The sequence below is a fragment of the Bombina bombina genome, chromosome 1 (assembly GCF_027579735.1).
Source record: "Bombina bombina isolate aBomBom1 chromosome 1, aBomBom1.pri, whole genome shotgun sequence".
Classification (NCBI taxonomy): Eukaryota; Metazoa; Chordata; class Amphibia; order Anura; family Bombinatoridae; genus Bombina; species Bombina bombina.
The window spans coordinates 485,536,626-485,556,969 of NC_069499.1; the positions used below are offsets into that span (position 1 = coordinate 485,536,626).

General features: G+C 36.0%; 1 protein-coding gene across 2 annotated transcripts in view; it reads left to right on the forward strand.

Moving 5' to 3' along the window:
• Window positions 1-20,344, forward strand: part of TFPI (tissue factor pathway inhibitor) — a 165,039-nt gene that overhangs the window by 40,386 nt on the left and 104,309 nt on the right. For both annotated transcript variants that reach the window (XM_053698530.1, XM_053698531.1), the window contains exon 3: window positions 10,082-10,282. In XM_053698530.1, the coding sequence (XP_053554505.1) occupies window positions 10,082-10,282 (201 nt within the window). The remainder of the gene's footprint in view (window positions 1-10,081; window positions 10,283-20,344) is intronic.

Sequence of the window (20,344 nt, forward strand, 5' to 3'; positions counted from 1 at the left end):
ATTAGCACTATGATACAGGCTTGCAAGTCTGTTTCAAGGAAAATCTATCATCGGGTTTGGAAAACCTATATTTCATGGTGTTCTACTTATAATTATTCTTGGCATTCTTTCAGAATTCCTAGGATTTTAAAGTTTCTTCAGGATGGTTTGTATAAGGGTTTGTCTGCAAATACTTTGAAAGGACAAATTTCTGCTCTTTCTGTCTTATTTCATAGAAAGATTGCTAAACTTTCTGACATTCACTGTTTTGTTCAGGCTTTGATTCGTATCAAACCTGTTATTAAATCTATTTCTCCTCCTTGGAGTGTCAATTTGGTTTTGAAGATTTTACAGGCTCCTCCTTTTGAGCCTATGCATTCTCTGGATATTAAATTTATTTCTTGGAAAGTGTTATTTATTTTGACTATCTCTTCTGCTAGAAGAGTTTCCAAATTGTGTGCTCTCTCTTGTGAGTCTCCTTATCTGATTTTGCAGACTCCATTTAAATTTTTGTTGTGAATTCTAATATAAATAGGGAAATTGTTGTTTTTGTGTCCTAATCCTAAAAATACTCTTGAAAGATCTTTACATTCTTTGGATGTGGTAAGAGCTTTGAAATATAATGTTGAGGCTACTGAAGATGTAAAGAGGACTCCAGTGGCAACCTGTGAAGCTCTGGTGAACGCCATGCCCAAGAGGGTTAAGACAGTGCTGGAAAATAATGGTGGCCACACACAGAGGCGTAACTAGAAACCACAGGGCCCAGGTGCAAGAGTCTAAGGAGGCACCCCCACACCCCCAAAAAAGTGAATTTGATACATATCTTTTTTTTTTTTTCATTTAACACAGAAAAAAAAATGTGAATCAGATTACATGTCTACAAAAGGAGGTACCCTGTGCCCACAGTCTGTGAGATGGTCTGACCCCCCATTACTGTATATAGTGACACTGTTTAACCCACCAGTACTGTATATAGTGAGTCAGTAACACAGTCTGTAATCTGCCGGTGAGATGGCTGGCCTGACCCTACCCGCCCCAGTACTTTATAAAGTGACCATAGTAGAGAAATATATAGCCCTGAACATAGTCCCAAAGGGATTAAGATTAGAGAAAAAATGCACATTTGAACTCAACGATACCCTACAAGAGGAATGGTTCAACTCTTTAGAAAAAGCATCATTTACCCTCATTAATATTATTAAGAAGGCCAGAAATTTAAGCCTAACAGAAATAGATAGAAGAGTAAATGAGATTAAAGAGAGCCTGGAGAGTAGAAAAGACTCTGACACATTTAAAGAAAAACAGACAGAAATAATAAGATCTTTAAAAAAGACTAATACTGAACTACAAATAATAAAAATGAAAAAATTGAAAAGAGATAAAGATGACTATACAATGGGTAATATAGAAAATTAAATAGATAAAGACACACCACTACCCCAACAGAGGAATAGCATCCTGGCACAAAACAGAATGCAAAAACAAACTTATAATGAAATATACACTAATCAAAACACACCAAATAATTATAGAAGACAGGAAAACTATAGACATAGAAATAAATCAATACACAACACACCTAACATACAGAGGAGAGAGAATCACTACGAGGGAGAATACAGGTGGCAGGAGGCACCAGGTAGGAGTTATGATTATGCTACGAGTAATAGACAAAAACAGTCTCACTACCCTGAAAGAGAGTATGCAAATCAAACAATGAATAACCCTAGATTTGACTTAGAGCATCATAATCAATACCAAAGCTATTCAAACCAAAATTGGAGAAATGAAAGGAATAAAGATAGATCACACATTGATAGGCAACATAATTCAATTTATAAGAATGATAAGAATTGGAGAATACCTCTGAGAAACAGATTCCAACCATTATCACATAAACCAAACGAGAATCACCAAATAGAAAGAACTGATGTAGCACAAGGGGCTCATTTTTTAGGGGACAACCCAAGGGCAGAAAATGCCAGGGGTACCATTATAGAAAAAGTCCAATTAGCTCAACTAATGGGTCAAAGAAAAAGAATGCTAAAGGAAAGAGAGGAGGAAGGAGGAGAAATAATAAAGAGGCCCAGAGAGAGAAGGGAGATGTGGTAGAACCAAAGAAACTTGGAATTTTTAATATTAGTAAAACAGAACTAAGTAATGAGGAAAATAAAGTACTTGGACGCGGTCTATCGTTTGCACCCACGTCTCAATTAAATAAATTCGAAACCCTCATAAACGTAACACAATTTGTAAGGAAACTGACACTGAAAAGACGCTTCCTAAAACACCCATTAGAATTTACCCCCAAGCCACCAGCAATAACTATTGCAAAATATACGCACACTGAATTAAAACCGAAATCTAAATTCTACCCCACACAAGACAAGGGTAAGAACATAGAACTATTCGAAACACTTGTCCAGAAAGACCTTGAAAAATATAAAAACAATAAAAAACTGCCACAAAATTTGACAAAATCTGAAAATGCTACTCTACAAAAGTTAAAGAAGAATAAAGATATTATCATTAAACCAGCAGACAAAGGGGGAGGAGTGGTGATAATGGATAGGAGCTACTATATACAAGAGGCAGAAAGATTATTAAAAGATATATCAACCTACAAAGAACTAAAAAGAGATCCTACCAGGGTAGACCAAATTCTTTTAAAAATGCATCTAGACGCCGTGAAAGAGAAAGGCATCCTGAACACGAAAGAATATAACTATATATACCCAGAATTCCCCAAAATACCAATTTTCTACTTTCTACCTAAAATACATAAAGATCTTAAACAACCCCTCGGTCGCCCAATAATCTCAGGCATTCAATCATTAACTTCCAATTTATCACAATACATTGACAGATTTCTCCAAAAATACGTCCAAAAACTACCATCCTTTCTAAAAGACTCAACTCAAGTCTTACAATTACTAGATAACCTCAAAATAGAGGGAGATATACTATTGGCTACGTGTGATGTAACATCACTGTACACCAATATTGCACACAATCTAGGCATTAAAGCTGTCTCCAACTTTTTATCAAGAGATGACACTATTGATAAAGAACAAAGAGAGTTCATCTTAGAAAGTATCAGATTTATCCTGGTGAATAATACATTCTCCTTCAATCAAAAAATGTATGTGCAAATAAAAGGCACTGCAAGGGGCACCAGGTTTGCGCCAAGCTATGCGAACCTATTTATGGGAGACTGGGAATCCGACTTCCTGGGTTCGAATAGCTTGGCGAAAAACCTGGTGTCCTATAAGAGATACATAGATGATATTCTTATATTATGGAAAGGGAATGACACTACACTAACCAAATTTTTTTCAACTATGAATACAAACAATAGAGGATTACATTTCACATATGAAATAAGCAAAGAAAGGATTTCATTTCTTGACCTTGATATAACACTAGAAACAGATACCACAAAAACATTTTTTTAAAAAGTGGATGCTAATAATTTTATACATGCGGATAGCTGCCATTTGTCCGAATGGAAAACCAATATCCCTAGAGCACAGTTCTTAAGAATAAGAAAAAATTGTTCAAGCCTATTAGATTACGAAGAACACGCACAAATTTTGAGCAAAAAATTTGGAGAAAAGGGCTATGAAGATACACTAATAGAGGTAAATTATGAAGAAGTTAAACACATAGATAGAGCAACACTACTTACATATAAAGATAAAAACAATATCGAAATACAACCAATAGATGAAATATCAGTTCCTTTCATCACTAATTTTAACGGAGAACACAAAAAGATGGAAAAAATAATTAAGAAACATTGGCACCATGTCAGAGAGGATCCAATCATAGGGGATAAAATCACCCTAAATCCAAAATTCATATACAGGAAATCCAGAAGCCTAAAAACACTACTAGCGCCAAGTGAGTTTAAGACAAACCCCCCCTGAAAGAACAGGATCTGTTAGGGAACACACTAAAAGGTTTTTACCCCTGCCACTGCTGCAGATCATGTAACTACAGCAATAAAATAAAACAGTATTCCTCCACACAGACGGGTGAAGTATTTCCCATTATGGATACAATACGGTGCACTGATAAGGGGATCATCTATTTAATACAGTGTAGCTGTAAAAAAACAGTACCTAGGTGGGACCTCGAGAACACTAAGGGAAAGAATAAGGGAACACCTGTGCATAATAGAAAAGGGAAAGATGGACACACACCTATATAGTCATTTTAGGAGTGTCCACAATAATAGACTTAAAGATTTCTCTTTCTGGGGAATAATGAAAGTTAAACGTGACTGGAGAGGGGGAAATTATGAGACTAAACTACTCAAAAGAGAGGCTGAGCTAATATACAATATGAAAACTTTATACCCTCTAGGTCTAAACTCAGAACTGGATCTAAGCCCCTTTATGTATGATTAAAAATGCCATTCTGTTCTACATCTATTACACTTCTATACACTATTTCTTTATTTGTTTATCTTCTAATTAAGATATACTGACTCAAACTATATCGGTTTCACCATTACCTTTTTAATGATGTAAGTGTTTATAATTTTTATATATGTATATATGGAGAATGTTGTTTAATACGTTTTTAATACCTTTACTGCTGAAATCTAAAGGATACCACCTTAAATATCCCAAAGACATTGAACTATATACTATTGCTTAGAATGAAAAATTACCACCTTAAAGGTCATTCAACAATTGAAACACACATCCACAGGACATTTGACCAATGAAACACCTATGAGGTGTTTATTAAGGAGCTTTAGAAGATAGGTTAACACTTCTTGAAAAAGCCCCAGGAAGGGGAGAAACGCGTTGAAGTTGTTAACTACCATCCACCTTTGAGACACTTTTGATCTCACCCTCTATTTTCATAATATAAGAGGATTGCTGCCACTTCTCGTATGGAAAAGGTTCGCTCACAGCTGTAAGCCAGGAAGGAGGAATTTTGACACACAGATTCCGAAAAGACCAACCCAGCTTTCACTGAAAGCAGAGAGTACGCGGACACCGGCAAAGACAGCTGATACGGCTACACGATACCTGACAACTGACACAGCGTCACGTGATCTGCCGTGCGGAAACAGAAGACGCCAGCAAAGCCCAAGCTGGTTACTAGTTACACCGCTCCTGTGACTTTGAAGAGGCGGGTATAGGACACAGACTGTGTACTGGACAGAGACCAAAAGGACCGATCAACTACACTACAGACAGCCGCCTTCTCTACTCCGAATTACAAAATACAAGGTACCACTCTCAAATGTGTTCTAGTTTGATCCAATACTCGATGAGCAAGATCAACTACATTTGAGAGCATAAAGCAAAAATATCAAGCTCCAGTAGATATTAATGGTGGTAAACCACACCTACGTTGCATAGAGACAATACTGAGCGCATTTATTATCTGCTCTAAACGGGCCTTTTTTCTATATCCAAATTTTATTACATTTTTAGATATACACTTGTTCTTGTACCCTAACTGTATTACTGGACGTCCAGATTTTATTGTTTGAGTGTTATATTTACACACACCTTTGAGTGTTTTATTTACACGAACTTAGGTTACTTACTTCTCCTCGTTTTTACCATTTGTACTTTTTGCTTATAATTTAGAAATAGGGAATTGCTCTGCTTGACATTGTACCTCTCTACTGTAATCTGCTTTTTTGAGCTAGTCTTTAGAGTTAGGTTCTACTGCCCTGCATACCTTTTCCCACTTATACACTTATTAACCCCTAATCTGCCGAGCGGACCCCACCGCTATTATAATAAAGTTATTAACCCCTAATCCACCTCACTCCCGCCTCAATAACCCTATAATAAATAGTATTAACCCCTAATCTGCCCTCCCTAACATCACCGACACCTAACTTCAATTATTAACCCCTAATCTGCCGACCGAATCTCGCCGCTACTATAATAAATGGATTAACCCCTAAAGCTAAGTCTAACCCTAACACTAACACCCCCCTAAATTAAATATAATTTAAATCTAACGAAATAAATTAACTCTTATTAAATAAATTATTCCTATTTAAAGCTAAATACTTACCTGTAAAATAAACCCTAATATAGCTACAATATAAATAATAATTATATTATAGCTATTTTAGGATTAATATTTATTTTACAGGCAACTTTGTATTTATTTTAACCAGGTACAATAGCTATTAAATAGTTAATAACTATTTAATAGTTACCTAGTTAAAATAATTACAAAATTACCTGTAAAATAAATCCTAACCTAAGTTACAATTAAACCTAACACTACACTATCAATAAATTAATTAAATAAAATACCTACAATTATCTACAATTAAACCTAACACTACACTATCAATAAATTAATTAAATAAAATACCTACAAATAAATACAATTAAATAAACTAACTAAAGTACAAAAAATAAAAAAGAACTAAGTTACAAAAAAAAAAAATATTTACAAACATTAGAAAAATATTACAACAATTTTAAACTAATTACACCTACTCTAAGCCCCCTAATAAAATAACAAAGCCCCCCAAAATAAAAAATGCCCTACCCTATTCTAAATTTAAAAAGTTCAAAGCTCTTTTACCTTACCAGCCCTTAAAAGGGCCCTTTGCGGGGCATGCCCCAAAGAATTCAGCTCTTTTGCCTGAAAAAAAAACACATACAATACCCCCCCCCAACATTACAACCCACCACTCACGTACCCCTAATCTAACCCAAACCCCCCTTAAATAAACCTAACACTAAGCCCCTGAAGATCTTCCTACCTTATCTTCACCTCGCCGGGTATCACCGATCGGTCCTGGCTCCAAAATCTTCATCCAACCCAAGCGGGGGCTGGCGATCCATAATCCTGCGGCTGAAGAGGTCCAGAAGAGTCTCCAAAGTCTTCATCCTATCCGGTAAGAAGAGGCGATCCAGACCGGCAACCATCTTGATCCAAGCGGCATCTTCTATCTTCATCCGATGAGGAACGGCTCCATCTTGAAAACCTCCAGCGCGGATCAATCTTCTTCCGACGACGTCCAACTGAAGAATGGCGGTTCCTTTAAGGGACGTCATCCAAGATGGCGTCCCTCGAATTCCGATTGGCTGATAGGATTCTATCAACCAATCGGAATTAAGGTAGGAAAATTCTATCAGCCAATCAGATTGAGCTCGCATTCTATTGGCTGATCGGAACAGCCAATAGAATGCGAGCTCAATCTGATTGGCTGATCGGATCAGCCAATCGGATTGAACTTGATTCTGATTGGCTGATTCCATCAGCCAATCAGAATTTTCCTACCTTAATTTCCGATTGGCTGATAGAATCCTATCAGCCAATCGGAATTCGAGGGACGCCATCTTGGATGACGTCCCTTAAAGGAACCGTCATTCTTCAGTTGGACGTCGTCGGAAGAAGATTGATCCTCGCTGGAGGTCTTCACGATGGAGCCGTTCCTCATCGGATGAAGATAGAAGATGCCGCTTGGATCAAGATGGTTGCCGGTCTGATAGTGTAGTGTTAGGTTTAATTGTAGGTAATTGTAGGTATTTTATTTAATTTATTTATTGATAGTGTAGTGTTAGGTTTAATTGTAACTTAGGTTAGGATTTATTTTACAGGTAATTTTGTAATTATTTTAACTATTTTAGCTATTAAATAGTTCTTAACTATTTAATAGCTATTGTACCTGGTTAAAATAAATACAAAGTTACCTGTAAAATAAATATAAATCCTAAAATAGCTATAATATAATTATAATTTATATTGTAGCTATATTAGGGTTTATTTTAAATAGGAATAATTTATTTAATAAGAGTTAATTTATTTCGTTAGATTTAAATTATATTTAATTTAGGGGGGTGTTAGGGTTAGGGTTTGACTTAGCTTTAGGGGTTAATCCATTTATTACAGTAGCGGCGAGATTCGGTCGGCAGATTAGGGGTTAATAATTGAAGTTAGGTGTCGGCGATGTTAGGGAGGGCAGATTAGGGGTTAATACTATTTATTATAGGGTTATTGAGGCGGGAGTGAGGCGGATTAGGGGTTAATAACTTTATTATAGTAGCGGCGCGGTCCGCTCGGCAGATTAGGGGTTAAGTGTAGGCAGGTGGAGGCGACGTTGAGGGGGGCAGATTAGGGGTTAATAAATATAATATAGGGGTCGGCGGTGTTAGGGGCAGCAGATTAGGGGTACATAAGTATAACGTAGGTGGCGGTCGGCAGATTAGGGGTTAAAAAAATGTAATCGAGTGGCGGCGATGTGGGGGGACCTCGGTTTAGGGGTACATAGGTAGTTTATGGGTGTTAGTGTACTTTAGAGCACAGTAGTTAAGAGCTTTATAAACCGGCGTTAGCCCAGAAAGCTCTTAACTACTGACTTTTTTCTGGGGCAGGAGTTTTGTCGTTAGATTTCTAACGCTCACTTCAGACACGACTCTAAATACCGGCGTTAGAAAGATCCCATTGAAAAGATAGGATACGCAAATGACGTAAGGGGATCTGCGGTATGGAAAAGTCGCGGCTGGAAAGTGAGCGTTAGACCCTTTAATGACTGACTCTAAATACCGGCGGTAGCCCAAAACCAGCGTTAGGAGCCTCTAACGCTGGTTTTCACGGCTACCGCCCAACTCTAAATCTAGGCCTAAGATACTTAGAGACCCTTAATAGACTTATATCGTTTATTGCACTAATATATATATTTTTTTTTTATCATTTGAATTTACATATAACTTAAGATCTATCCTAGCTGTAAGCGCCAATACTTCCACTTCTCTGTAGCTACAAACCCAAGGGACTTTTTGAGAGGGTCCCTTCTTGTATTTGGCTTTAGGTTATAACTTGCGCTGATTCTTCCTCCACTCCAATACAGTGATATGGTCCAGCCCCCCCGTACTGTATATAGTGGTACTGTATAGACTGACACTGTTTACCCCCCATGCTGTAGTAACAAGGTCTGTAATTTGCTGGCTCCACATACATACATACACACATACATGCATAAATACACACACAGTCACATACATACACACACACACACACATACATGCATAAATACACACACAGTCACATACATACACACATACATGCATAAATACACACAGTCACATACATACACACATACATGCATAAATACACACACAGTCACATACATACACACATACATGCATAAATACACACACATACATACATACAGACATACTGTACATGTATAAATACACACACAGTCACATACATACACACACACACATACATGCATAAATACACACACAGTCACATACATACACACATACATGCATAAATACACACACAGTCACATACATACATACAGACATACTGTACATGTATAAATACACACACACACACACATAAACACCAATGGGTAAAACAGAAACACTGACCCCTGTAGTCAGAGACACTAGTGAAGCATCATGTCACACTCACATGATATCAGTGCAGGCAGTGGCAGGTCAACGTCTTTTATTTAAAATTGTCACAATTGTGATCTCTGCACCCCCTGTAGTTTCACCCCTGGCCACTCAAAATATTGACACTTTGGGCCCAATTTGGACATTTTCACTTAGGGGTGTACTCACTTTTGTTATCAACTGTTTGCTGTGTGTTGAGTTAATTTGAGGGACAACAAATTTACCCCGGTATACAGGCTGTACACTCAATACTTTACATTGTAGCAAAGTGTCATTTCTTCAGCGTTGTCACATGAAAAGATATAATAAAATATTTACAAAAATGTGAGGGGTGTACTCACTTGTGTGAGATACTGTATATATTTGTAAATCACACAAACATATAATTATTTAATGGACAGTAGCATGCCCTTAAATCATTTCCATAGCTTTAAACCGGAAGATTTCTCACAGCGATGTGACCACTCCCCCAATGATTATTATCATTTCTTTGTAGAACAGATTCCGCAGCCAACTCCCTCTTCCAGTAGGAGTCATTTTTCCCCCTCTTATGTAATCTGCATAATCTTCTGTCTCTCTTTATAGTCATCCCCTAAAATGTTGCATTAAATGACTTTATATGTAAATGTTTTTCTATTAACAATTTCCAATACTTTAGGCTAATCTAATATGTCGCTATTTATTTTTAAACATAGGTCCCCCAGTGCCGCCACTCGTACTGAAAAATTCATTTTGTGGGTTGAAACAAGATGAAGGATCATGCAAAGCAACTATTCCCAGGTTTTATTTCAATCTCTTCACCCGAAAATGTGATTATTTTGAATTTGGTGGATGTGGTGGAAATGAAAACAACTTTGAATCTATGGAGGAATGTCAAGAAAAGTGTATAATTAAAGGTTAGTGTTTTAATACATTTTTAGACTGATTTTGTAATAAAAGTCATTTCTGTGAGCTAAATTTGTATCAATAACACACATTCTAATCTGTCATGTAAATTCATTGTATGCTGCATATCTGTTTTTTGGTTTATTTTTTAAGCCACTGCAGTTCGGTAAAAGAGAAACCAAAATAACATATATGATATACCAGGAAGTAGAAATGTCAAGGGTATTTTCATAATGGTTTTTAGAGAGCTTCAGAAAAGCAACAATTGGCTGCCAAAGTGAGAAAAAACATGGCAACTAACTAAAGAGACAGTAAATAATATCAATACACAGAGTGTTTTTATTTTCGCAGCTAAAGGGACAAGTCAAAAATAAACTTAAAGGCACATTAAATACTTTGAGATGGTAATATAAAATAAATAAACTATATATATATATATATATATATATATATAATATATATAAACTCTGCATTATACTTTAATTATTTATTTTGTCCCCTTTCCCTGTAATTCCCTTTTGAAATTGTGAGCTTTTCAGTTCCTGTTAGAAATGAAAGTGCAGAACACTGTTATATTCCACACAGTCATTATCTGCACACTCTATGGACCCATTAATAACTGTCCCTAATTGGCCACAGCAGAGATGGTAATCTAAGTTACAACATGGCAGCTCCCATTGCTTTATAGACACTAAGGGGCCTATCTATCAAGCTCCGAAAGGAGCTTGACTGCCCGTGTTTCTGGCGAGTCTAAAGACCGCTGCTCTATAACCTGTCCGCCTGCTCTGAGCAGGCAGACAGACATTGCCAGAAATCAGCCCGATCGAGTACGATCGGGTTGATTGACACATCCCTGCAGGCGGCCGATTGGCCGCGAGTCTGCAGGGGGCGGCGTTGCACCAACAGCTCTTGTGAGCTGCTGGTGCAGTGCTGAATATGGAGAGCGTATTGATCTCTGTATTCAGCGAGGTCTGGCGGACCTGATCCGCACTGTCGGATCAGGTCTGCCAGACTTTGATAAATTGGGGCCCATAAGTCAATATTTAAACAACTAATGAAACTTTAAAAAAAATACATCTACATGTTATTCTCATGTGAAATGTTTATTTGAATGCATCATTCAATCTAGCATTTATTTAGGGCTAGATTACAAGTGGAGCGCTAAATTATCGCGTGCCCGCAAATGGTCAGATTTGCCTGTTTTCAGGGGCGCGATAAATAATCAGTCATTACAAGTGGTGCTCTGAAAATTAACCAGAGATCAGATCTCTGGTTCATTTTATAAATGTGCCCCAAATGCCACCAATATACTGTGTAGTGTATTTTATTTAAAAAAAATGACAGCATCTTTATTTTTTATTAAAATAACTGCACTAGGCAGTATTCTGGGGCTAAAATTGGTGGGAGTGGGGTGTCCCAGTAAATATATATGTACAGTATATGCTTATATACATATATATGTATGTGTTAATATGTGTATAAAAGCATATACATATATATTTATGTGTTAATATGTGTATAAAAGCATATGCATATATATTTATGTGTTAATATGTGTATAAAAGCATATGCATATATATTTATGTGTTAATATGTGTATAAAAGCATATACATATATATTTATGTGTTAATATGTGTATAAAAGCATTTACATATATATTTATGTGTTAATATGTGTATAAAAGCATATACATATATATTTATGTGTTAATATGTGTATAAAAGCATATACATATATATTTATGTGTTAATATGTGTATAAAAGCATATACATATATATTTGTGTTAATATGTGTATAAAAGCATATACATATATATTTATGTGTTAATATGTGTATAAAAGCGTATACATATATATTTATGTGTTAATATGTGTATAAAAGCGTATACATATATATTTATGTGTTAATATGTGTATAAAATAGCGTATACATATATATTTATGTGTTAATATGTGTATAAAAGCGTATACATATATATTTATGTGTTAATATGTGTATAAAAGCATATACATATATATTTATGTGTTAATATGTGTATAAAAGCATATACATATATATTTATGTGTTAATATGTGTATAAAAGCATATACATATATATGTATGTGTTAATATGTGTATAAAAGTATATACATATATATGTATGTGTTAATATGTGTATAAAAGCATATACATATATATTTATGTGTTAATATGTGTATAAAAGCATATACATATATATGTATGTGTTAATATGTGTATAAAAGCATATACATATATATTTATGTGTTAATATGTGTATAAAAGCATATACATATATATTTATGTGTTAATATGTGTATAAAAGCATATACATATATATTTATGTGTTAATATGTGTATAAAAGCATATACATATATATTTATGTGTTAATATGTGTATAAAAGCATATACATATATATTTATGTGTTAATATGTGTATAAAAGCATATACATATATATTTGTGTTAATATGTGTATAAAAGCATATACATATATATTTATGTGTTAATATGTGTATAAAAGCGTATACATATATATTTATGTGTTAATATGTGTATAAAAGCGTATACATATATATTTATGTGTTAATATGTGTATAAAAGCGTATACATATATATTTATGTGTTAATATGTGTATAAAAGCGTATACATATATATTTATGTGTTAATATGTGTATAAAAGCATATACATATATATTTATGTGTTAATATGTGTATAAAAGCATATACATATATATGTATGTGTTAATATGTGTATAAAAGCATATACATATATATTTATGTGTTAATATGTGTATAAAAGCATATACATATATATGTATGTGTTAATATGTGTATAAAAGCATATACATATATATTTATGTGTTAATATGTGTATAAAAGCATATACATATATATGTATGTGTTAATATGTGTATAAAAGCATATACATATATATTTATGTGTTAATATGTGTATAAAAGCATATACATATATATTTATGTGTTAATATGTGTATAAAAGCATATACATATATATTTATGTGTTAATATGTGTATAAAAGCATATACATATATATTTATGTGTTAATATGTGTATAAAAGCATATACATATATATTTATGTGTTAATATGTGTATAAAAGCATATACATATATATTTATGTGTTAATATGTGTATAAAAGCATATACATATATATTTATGTGTTAATATGTGTATAAAAGCATATACATATATAGATTTAAATTTGCTGCCATCGCTGCGCTACTTACCCTCTTCGCTGCATTGTCTCTGACGGCATCAGAAAGAGGCTCCCATTGGAGCCTATGGAAGTATGCTCTCCTGAGTGCAATGCTTCCCAGCAGTGTGACCGCAAGCTTGTGTTCGCATACGACAACTTGTAATACTAGCGCAGTTACACAGTGGAGTGCAAATGTCGCTTCCATGAAAGCGATTTTTAGATCTCCAGTTGTAATCTGGCCCTTAGTGTTTAATGTCTCTTTAAATGCACTGAAAAGAGTATGGCATTTTAAACAACTTTCCACTTCTATAATAAATGTTGCTTAGTTCTGTTGGTTTAATTTGTGAAAGATTAATCCTAGGTAAGCTCAGGAGAGTGCACGTGTCTATAACCATCTAGCAGCAGTATTTGATACATTGTTTATAGTCAAGTTATACATAGTAGATGTGTGCATTTCGTTCACTGCCAAATGCGGAAGTATGAGGCTATTTTCTGTATTTGTCTCTTTTCTGTGCAAAACCAGATGTTGGTGTGTTTCACTTGCTCAAGATATTCTGCTCTGAAAAGACGCGAATACCAAAAATAGCCTCCTACTTCAACATTTGGCACTGAACGAAACTGCCAAATGCTCACATCTAATAAATAGTTGCAAACACTACTGCCATAGAAAGCTATAAACATGCACACTCCTAAGCTCCTAACAGCCTACCTCAGTTTACTCTTCAACAAAGGATATCAAGAGTACAAGCACATTTTATAATATATATAAGTAAATTGGGAAGTTGTTTAAAGGGACAGTCTACACTTATAACAACCTTAGTCCATCCGTTAGATTATTTTCTGATTTTCATTACTCACCCCTGCAACCATATTGAGTCATCTACACATCCAGAGTTGTTCTCAATGACAAGTTATATTCCGATGGTTAGAAATGGCCGCTCCGCTCCACCTACCCAATACATCATCCACTCTCTTATTTTCAACTGTCCAATAGAAAATTGATCACCGATTAAAATACTGTATTGCGCTTTCAGTGCTTCGCGCATGCGCAACATCACTGGAAACCAACTATCAGGAACCAAACTTGTGTGTTAGAGTCCTATGACGGCGCTAGGTGCTCCGTGCACGAGTGTTATAGGGAAGGACAACCACTTGATAAGGTAGGAGGAGAAGCTATTGGGAGGAGTTTGGCGGCCATACTTGAATCATGAAATATAAACTTCTTTTGAGAAAATGTGGGTGAGTGAATAAGCGAAAATATGGATGCAGGGGTTCAATACAATTGCCAGCAAAAGATCCTAGGCATTCTCTATCTGAATCATGAAAGTTTGTTTAGTTGATTTTATCTGTCTATGTTCTGTTTTTTTACTATATAAACTTACACATAAACCAAATATTATTGTGTTAACTTTTATTTACATATATATATATATATATATATATATATTTTATTTCTTTCATGTAATTGGAAAGAGTCCATGAGCTAGTGACGTATGGGATATACAATCCTACCAGGAGGGGCAAAGTTTCCCAAACCTCAAAATGCCTATAAATACAAGTTTGTGCTAAGATTTCTACGTTGATATGTGCTTCTCAGCATTGTTGAAGCCCGATTCCTCTCAGAGTACAGCGAATGTCAGAGGGACGTGAAGGGAGTATCACTTATTGAATACGATGATTTCCCTAATGGGGGTCTATTTCATAGGTTCTCTGTTATCGGTCGTAGAGATTCATCTCCTACCTCCCTAGATCGACAATATACTCTCAATTTACCATTGCCTCTACTGATAACTGTTTCAGTACTGGTTTGGCTATCTGCTATATGTGGATGGGTGTCTTTTGGTAAGTATGTTTTTTATTATTTAAGACACCTCAGCTATGGTTTGGCACTTTATGCATTTATATAAAGTTTTAAATATATGTATTGTACTTATATTTGCCATGAGTCAGGTTCATGTATTTCCTTCTGCAGACTGTCAGTTTCATATTTGGGGAAAATAAAAAAAATTTCTTACCTGGGGTTTAGTCTTTTTTTCAATTGACTACATCTTGCAAATTGCGGGCGGTATTAGGCCTGCGGGTGCGCCAAATGCTAGTCTTTATTGCGTCATTCTTGGAGCGAGAATTTTTTTGGTGTGAAATATACGTCTATGACGCAACTTCGTCATTACACACGGTTGCGTCATTAGTGACGCAAGTGTGTCATTTCCGCCTAAAACGTTTTCAGTTACGTTGTGCATCATACTTGGCGCCAAACTTTTTCATTATTTTAATACCCCATTGATGTTTGCCTCTTGCCTTTTTCTCTATCAGAGGGCTATGCTATTTGTATTTTTTCCCATTCCTGAAACTGTCATATAAGGAAATTGATAATTTTGCTTTATATGTTGTTTTTTCTTTTACATTTTGCAAGATGTCTCAATCTGATCCTGCCTCAGAAGTTTCTGCTGGAACATTGCTGCCTGACATAGGTTCTACCAAAGCTAAGTGCATTTGTTGTAAGATTGTGGAAATTATTTCGCCGAATGTCATTTGTAATAGTTGTCATGATAAACTTTTACATGCAGATAGTGTGTCCATCCGTAATAGTACATTGCCAGTTGCAGTTCCTTCAACTTCTAATGTACATGATATTCCTATGAATTTTAAAGAATTTGTTTCTGATTCTATCCAGAAGGCTTTGTCTGCATTTCCACCTTCTAATAAACGTAAAAGGTCTTTTAAAACTTCTCATTCAGTTGATGAAATTTCAAATGACCAACAATATAATAATTTATCCTCCTCTGATGAGGATCTATCTGATACAGAAGATCCTTCCTCAGACATTAACGCTGACAAATCTACTTATTTATTTAAAATAGAGTATATGCATTCTTTATTAAAAGAAGTGTTAATTACTTTGGATATTGAGGTAACCAGTCCTATTGACGTTAAGTCTAATAAACGTTTAAATGCTGTTTTTAAACCTCCTGTGGTTTCTCCAGGGATTTTTCCTATTCCTGAGGCTATTTCTGATATGATTTCTAAGGAATGGAATAAGCCAGGTACTTCTTTTATTCCTTCTTCAAGGTTTAAAAAATTGTATCCTTTACCAGCAAATTCTATAGAATTTTGGGGAAAAATCCCCAAAGTTGATGGGGCTATTTCTACTCTTGCTAAACGTACCACTATTCCTATGGAAGATAGTGCTTCATTTAAGGATCCTTTAGATAGGAAGCTTGAATCTTATCTAAGGAAAGCCATTTATATTCAGGTCATCTTCTGAGACCTGCAATTTCTTTGGCTGATGTTGCGGCTGCTTCAACTTTCTGGTTGGAGAATTTAGCGCAACAAGAATTGGATTAGCATTACTGCAATATGCTAATCATTTTATTTGTGATGCCATTTTTTATATTATCAAAATTGATGTTAGATCCATGTCTTTAGCTATATTAGCTAGAAGAGCTTTGTGGCTTAAATCTTGGAATGCTGACATCTAAATCTAGATTACTATCTCTTTCTTTCCAAAGTAATAATTTATTTGGTTCTCAGTTGGATTCTATTATTTCAACTGTCACTGGGGGAAAGGGAATTTTTCTGCCTCCGGATAAAAACCTAAGGGTAAATCTAAGGCTTCTAAACGTTTTCATTCCTTTCGTCAAAATAAGGAACAAAAACTCAATCCTTCCCCCAAGGAATCTGTTTCCAATTGGAAGCCTTCCTCAAATTGGAATAAATCCAAGCCATTTAAGAAATCAAAGTCAGCCCCTAAGTCTGCATGAAGGTGCGGCCCTCATTCCAGCTCAGCTGGTAGGGGGCAGATTAAGGTTTTTCAAGGATATTTGGATAAATTCTGTCCAAAATCAATGGATTCAGAGCATTGTCTCTCAAGGGTATCGAATAGGATTCAGAGCAAGACCTCCTGTGAGAAAAACATTTCTGTCACGTATCCCAGCAAATCCAGTAAAAGCTCAGGCTTTCCTGAAGTGTGTTTCAGACCTGGAGTCTTCAGGGGTAATCATGCCAGTTCCTTTTCAGGAACAAGGTTTGGGGTTTTATTCAAATCTATTCATTGTCCCAAAGAAGGAAAATTTATTCAGACCAGTTCTGGATCTGAAAATTTTGAATCGTTATGTAAGAGTACCAACTTTCAAGATGGTGACTATTCTGCTTTTTGTTCAGTGAGGACATTATATGTCCACAATAGACTTGCAGGATACATACCTTCATATTCCGATTCATCCAGAACATTATCAGTTCCTGAGATTTTCTTTTCTAGACAAGCATTACCAATTTTTTGCTCTTCCATTTGGCCTAGCAACAGCTCCAATAATCTTTTCAAAAGTTCTAGGTGCCCTACTCTCTGTAATCAGAGAACAGGGTATTGCGGTGTTTCCTTATTTGGATGATATCTTGGTACTAGCTCAGTCTTTATGTTCTGCAGAATCTCACATGAATCAACTAGTGTTGTTTCTTCGGAAACATGGTTGGAGGATCAATTTACCAAAAAGTTTCTTGATTCCTTGGACAAGGGTCACCTTTTTTAGGCTTCCAGATAGATTCAGTGTCCATGACTCTGTCTCTAACAGACAAGAGATGTTTCAAATTGGTTGCAGCCTGCCGGCACCTTCAGTCTCAGTCATTCCCTTCAGTGGCTATGTGCATGGAAGTTTTAGACCTCATGACTGCAGCATTGGACGTGATCCCCTTTGCTCGTTTTCACATGAGACCTCTACAGCTTTGTATGCTGAACCAATGGTGCAGGGATTATACAAAGATATCACAATTAATATCCTTAAATCCCAATGTACGATACTTTCTGACGTGGTGGATAGATCACCATTGTTTAGTTCAAGGGGCTTCTTTTGTTCGGCCAACCTGGACTGTGATCACAACAGATGCAAGTTTTTCAGGTTGGGGAGCTGTTTGGGGATCTCTGACAGCACAAGGGGTTTGGAAATCTCAAGAGGCGAGATTACCAATAAATATTTTAGAACTCTGTGCAATTCTCAGAGCTCTTCAGTTTTGGCCTCTGTTAAAGAGAGAACTGTTTATTTGTTTTCAGACAGACAATATCACAACAGTGGCATATGTCAATCATCAGGGTGGGACTCACAGTCCCCAAGCTATGAAAGAAGTATCTCAGATACTTGCTTGGGCGGAATCCAGCTCCTGTCTAATCTCTGCAGTGCATATCCCAGGTGTAGACAATTGGGAGGCGGATTATCTCAGCCATCTTTACATCCAGGGGAGTGGTCTCTCCATCCAGATGTGTTTTCTCAGATTGTTCAGATGTGGGGTCTTCCAGAGATAGATCTCATTGCCTCTCATCTAAACAAGAAACTTCCCAGATACCTGTCCAGGTCCAGGGATTTTCAGGCGGAAGCAGTGGATGCGCTGACACTTCATTGGTGTTATCATCCTGCTTACATTTTCCCGCCTCTAGTTCTCCTTCCAAGAGTGATCTCCAAAATCATCATGGAACAATTGTTTGTGTTGCTGGTGGCTCCAGCATGGCCACACAGGTTTTGGTATGTGTATCTGGTTCGGATGTCCAGTTGCCAGCCTTGGCCACTTCCGTTAAGGCCGGACCTACTGTCTCAAGGTCCGTTTTTCCATCAGGATCTCAAATCATTAAATTTGAAGGTATGGAAATTGAACGCTTAGTACTAAGTCATAGAGGTTTCTCTGATTAATACTATGTTACAAGCTTGTAAATCTGTCTCTAGAAAGATTTATTATAGACTTCGGAAGACTTACATTTCATGGTGTTCTCATAAATTCTTTTGGCATTCTTTTAGAATTCCTAGAATTTTACAGTTTCTTCAGGATGGTTTGGATAAGGGTTTGTCTGCAAGTTCCTTGAAGGGACAAATATTTGCCCTTTCTGTTTTATTTCACAGAAAGATTGCTATACTTCCTGATATTCACTGTTTTGTACAGGCTTTAGTTCGTATTAAGCCTGTCATTAAATCAATTTCTCCTCCTTGGAGTCTTAATTTGGTTTTGAAGGCTTTACAGGCTCCTCCATTTGAGCCTATGCATTCTTTGGACATTAAACTACTTTCTTGGAAAGTGTTGTTCCTTTTGGCTATCTCTTCTGCTAGAAGAGTTTCTGTAATAATTGACTAAGTTCTTTGCCTTATCCTTTGTATAGCTGTGTCTTTTCACACTTACATAACTCCTCCCCAACAAGCAGTTTAAATTTCCCTCCTACTCATACCAAATTGCTTGATTGTTGAATCCAGCTTCTCACCCTCTAACCTGCTTGCAACTTTAGAGACAGACGCGGCTCACCTCTCTACCAAACACAGGACCGGAACCGGCAAGCTGTGACGTCACACGCCATCGCACACGCTGCAATTTCCCCAAACTCTGCAGGGGAACTTCGCTCTGTCCGGACAGACCTCACCCTTTACTTTTACTAGTAAGTCTCAAAAGCGCTTCCTTCAAACTCATACCGAAGTAACTTACGATCATTCAGCAATTACTCCTGACTTGTCTCAGAATCTTAGTTAGGTTGCCTTCATATGTAAATGCTCTATTCAACCTATATTCTTAAGAGTTCAGATTCAACACCTAATTGCTGCATAAATCTCATTAACCCTATTTGTTGCCTTAAGTTGTACACTATGTCTGCTGCCACCTATGATTAGATATGGTATGTCTAAAACTTTAACTTGCAATTGCTTGTTGTTTATATGTGGGAACCAGTTTGTCAATACTGAGTGGGGCTATATGCTCTGAGGTCTCAGCCATTGTCACTCTTATCCTTATATTAAAGTGAACTGTATCTAATGATTCTGATCCTTGCTGCCTTCCCTCACTTACACAGAATCACTGATACATTCACAACACTCCTAAACCTGCAGTT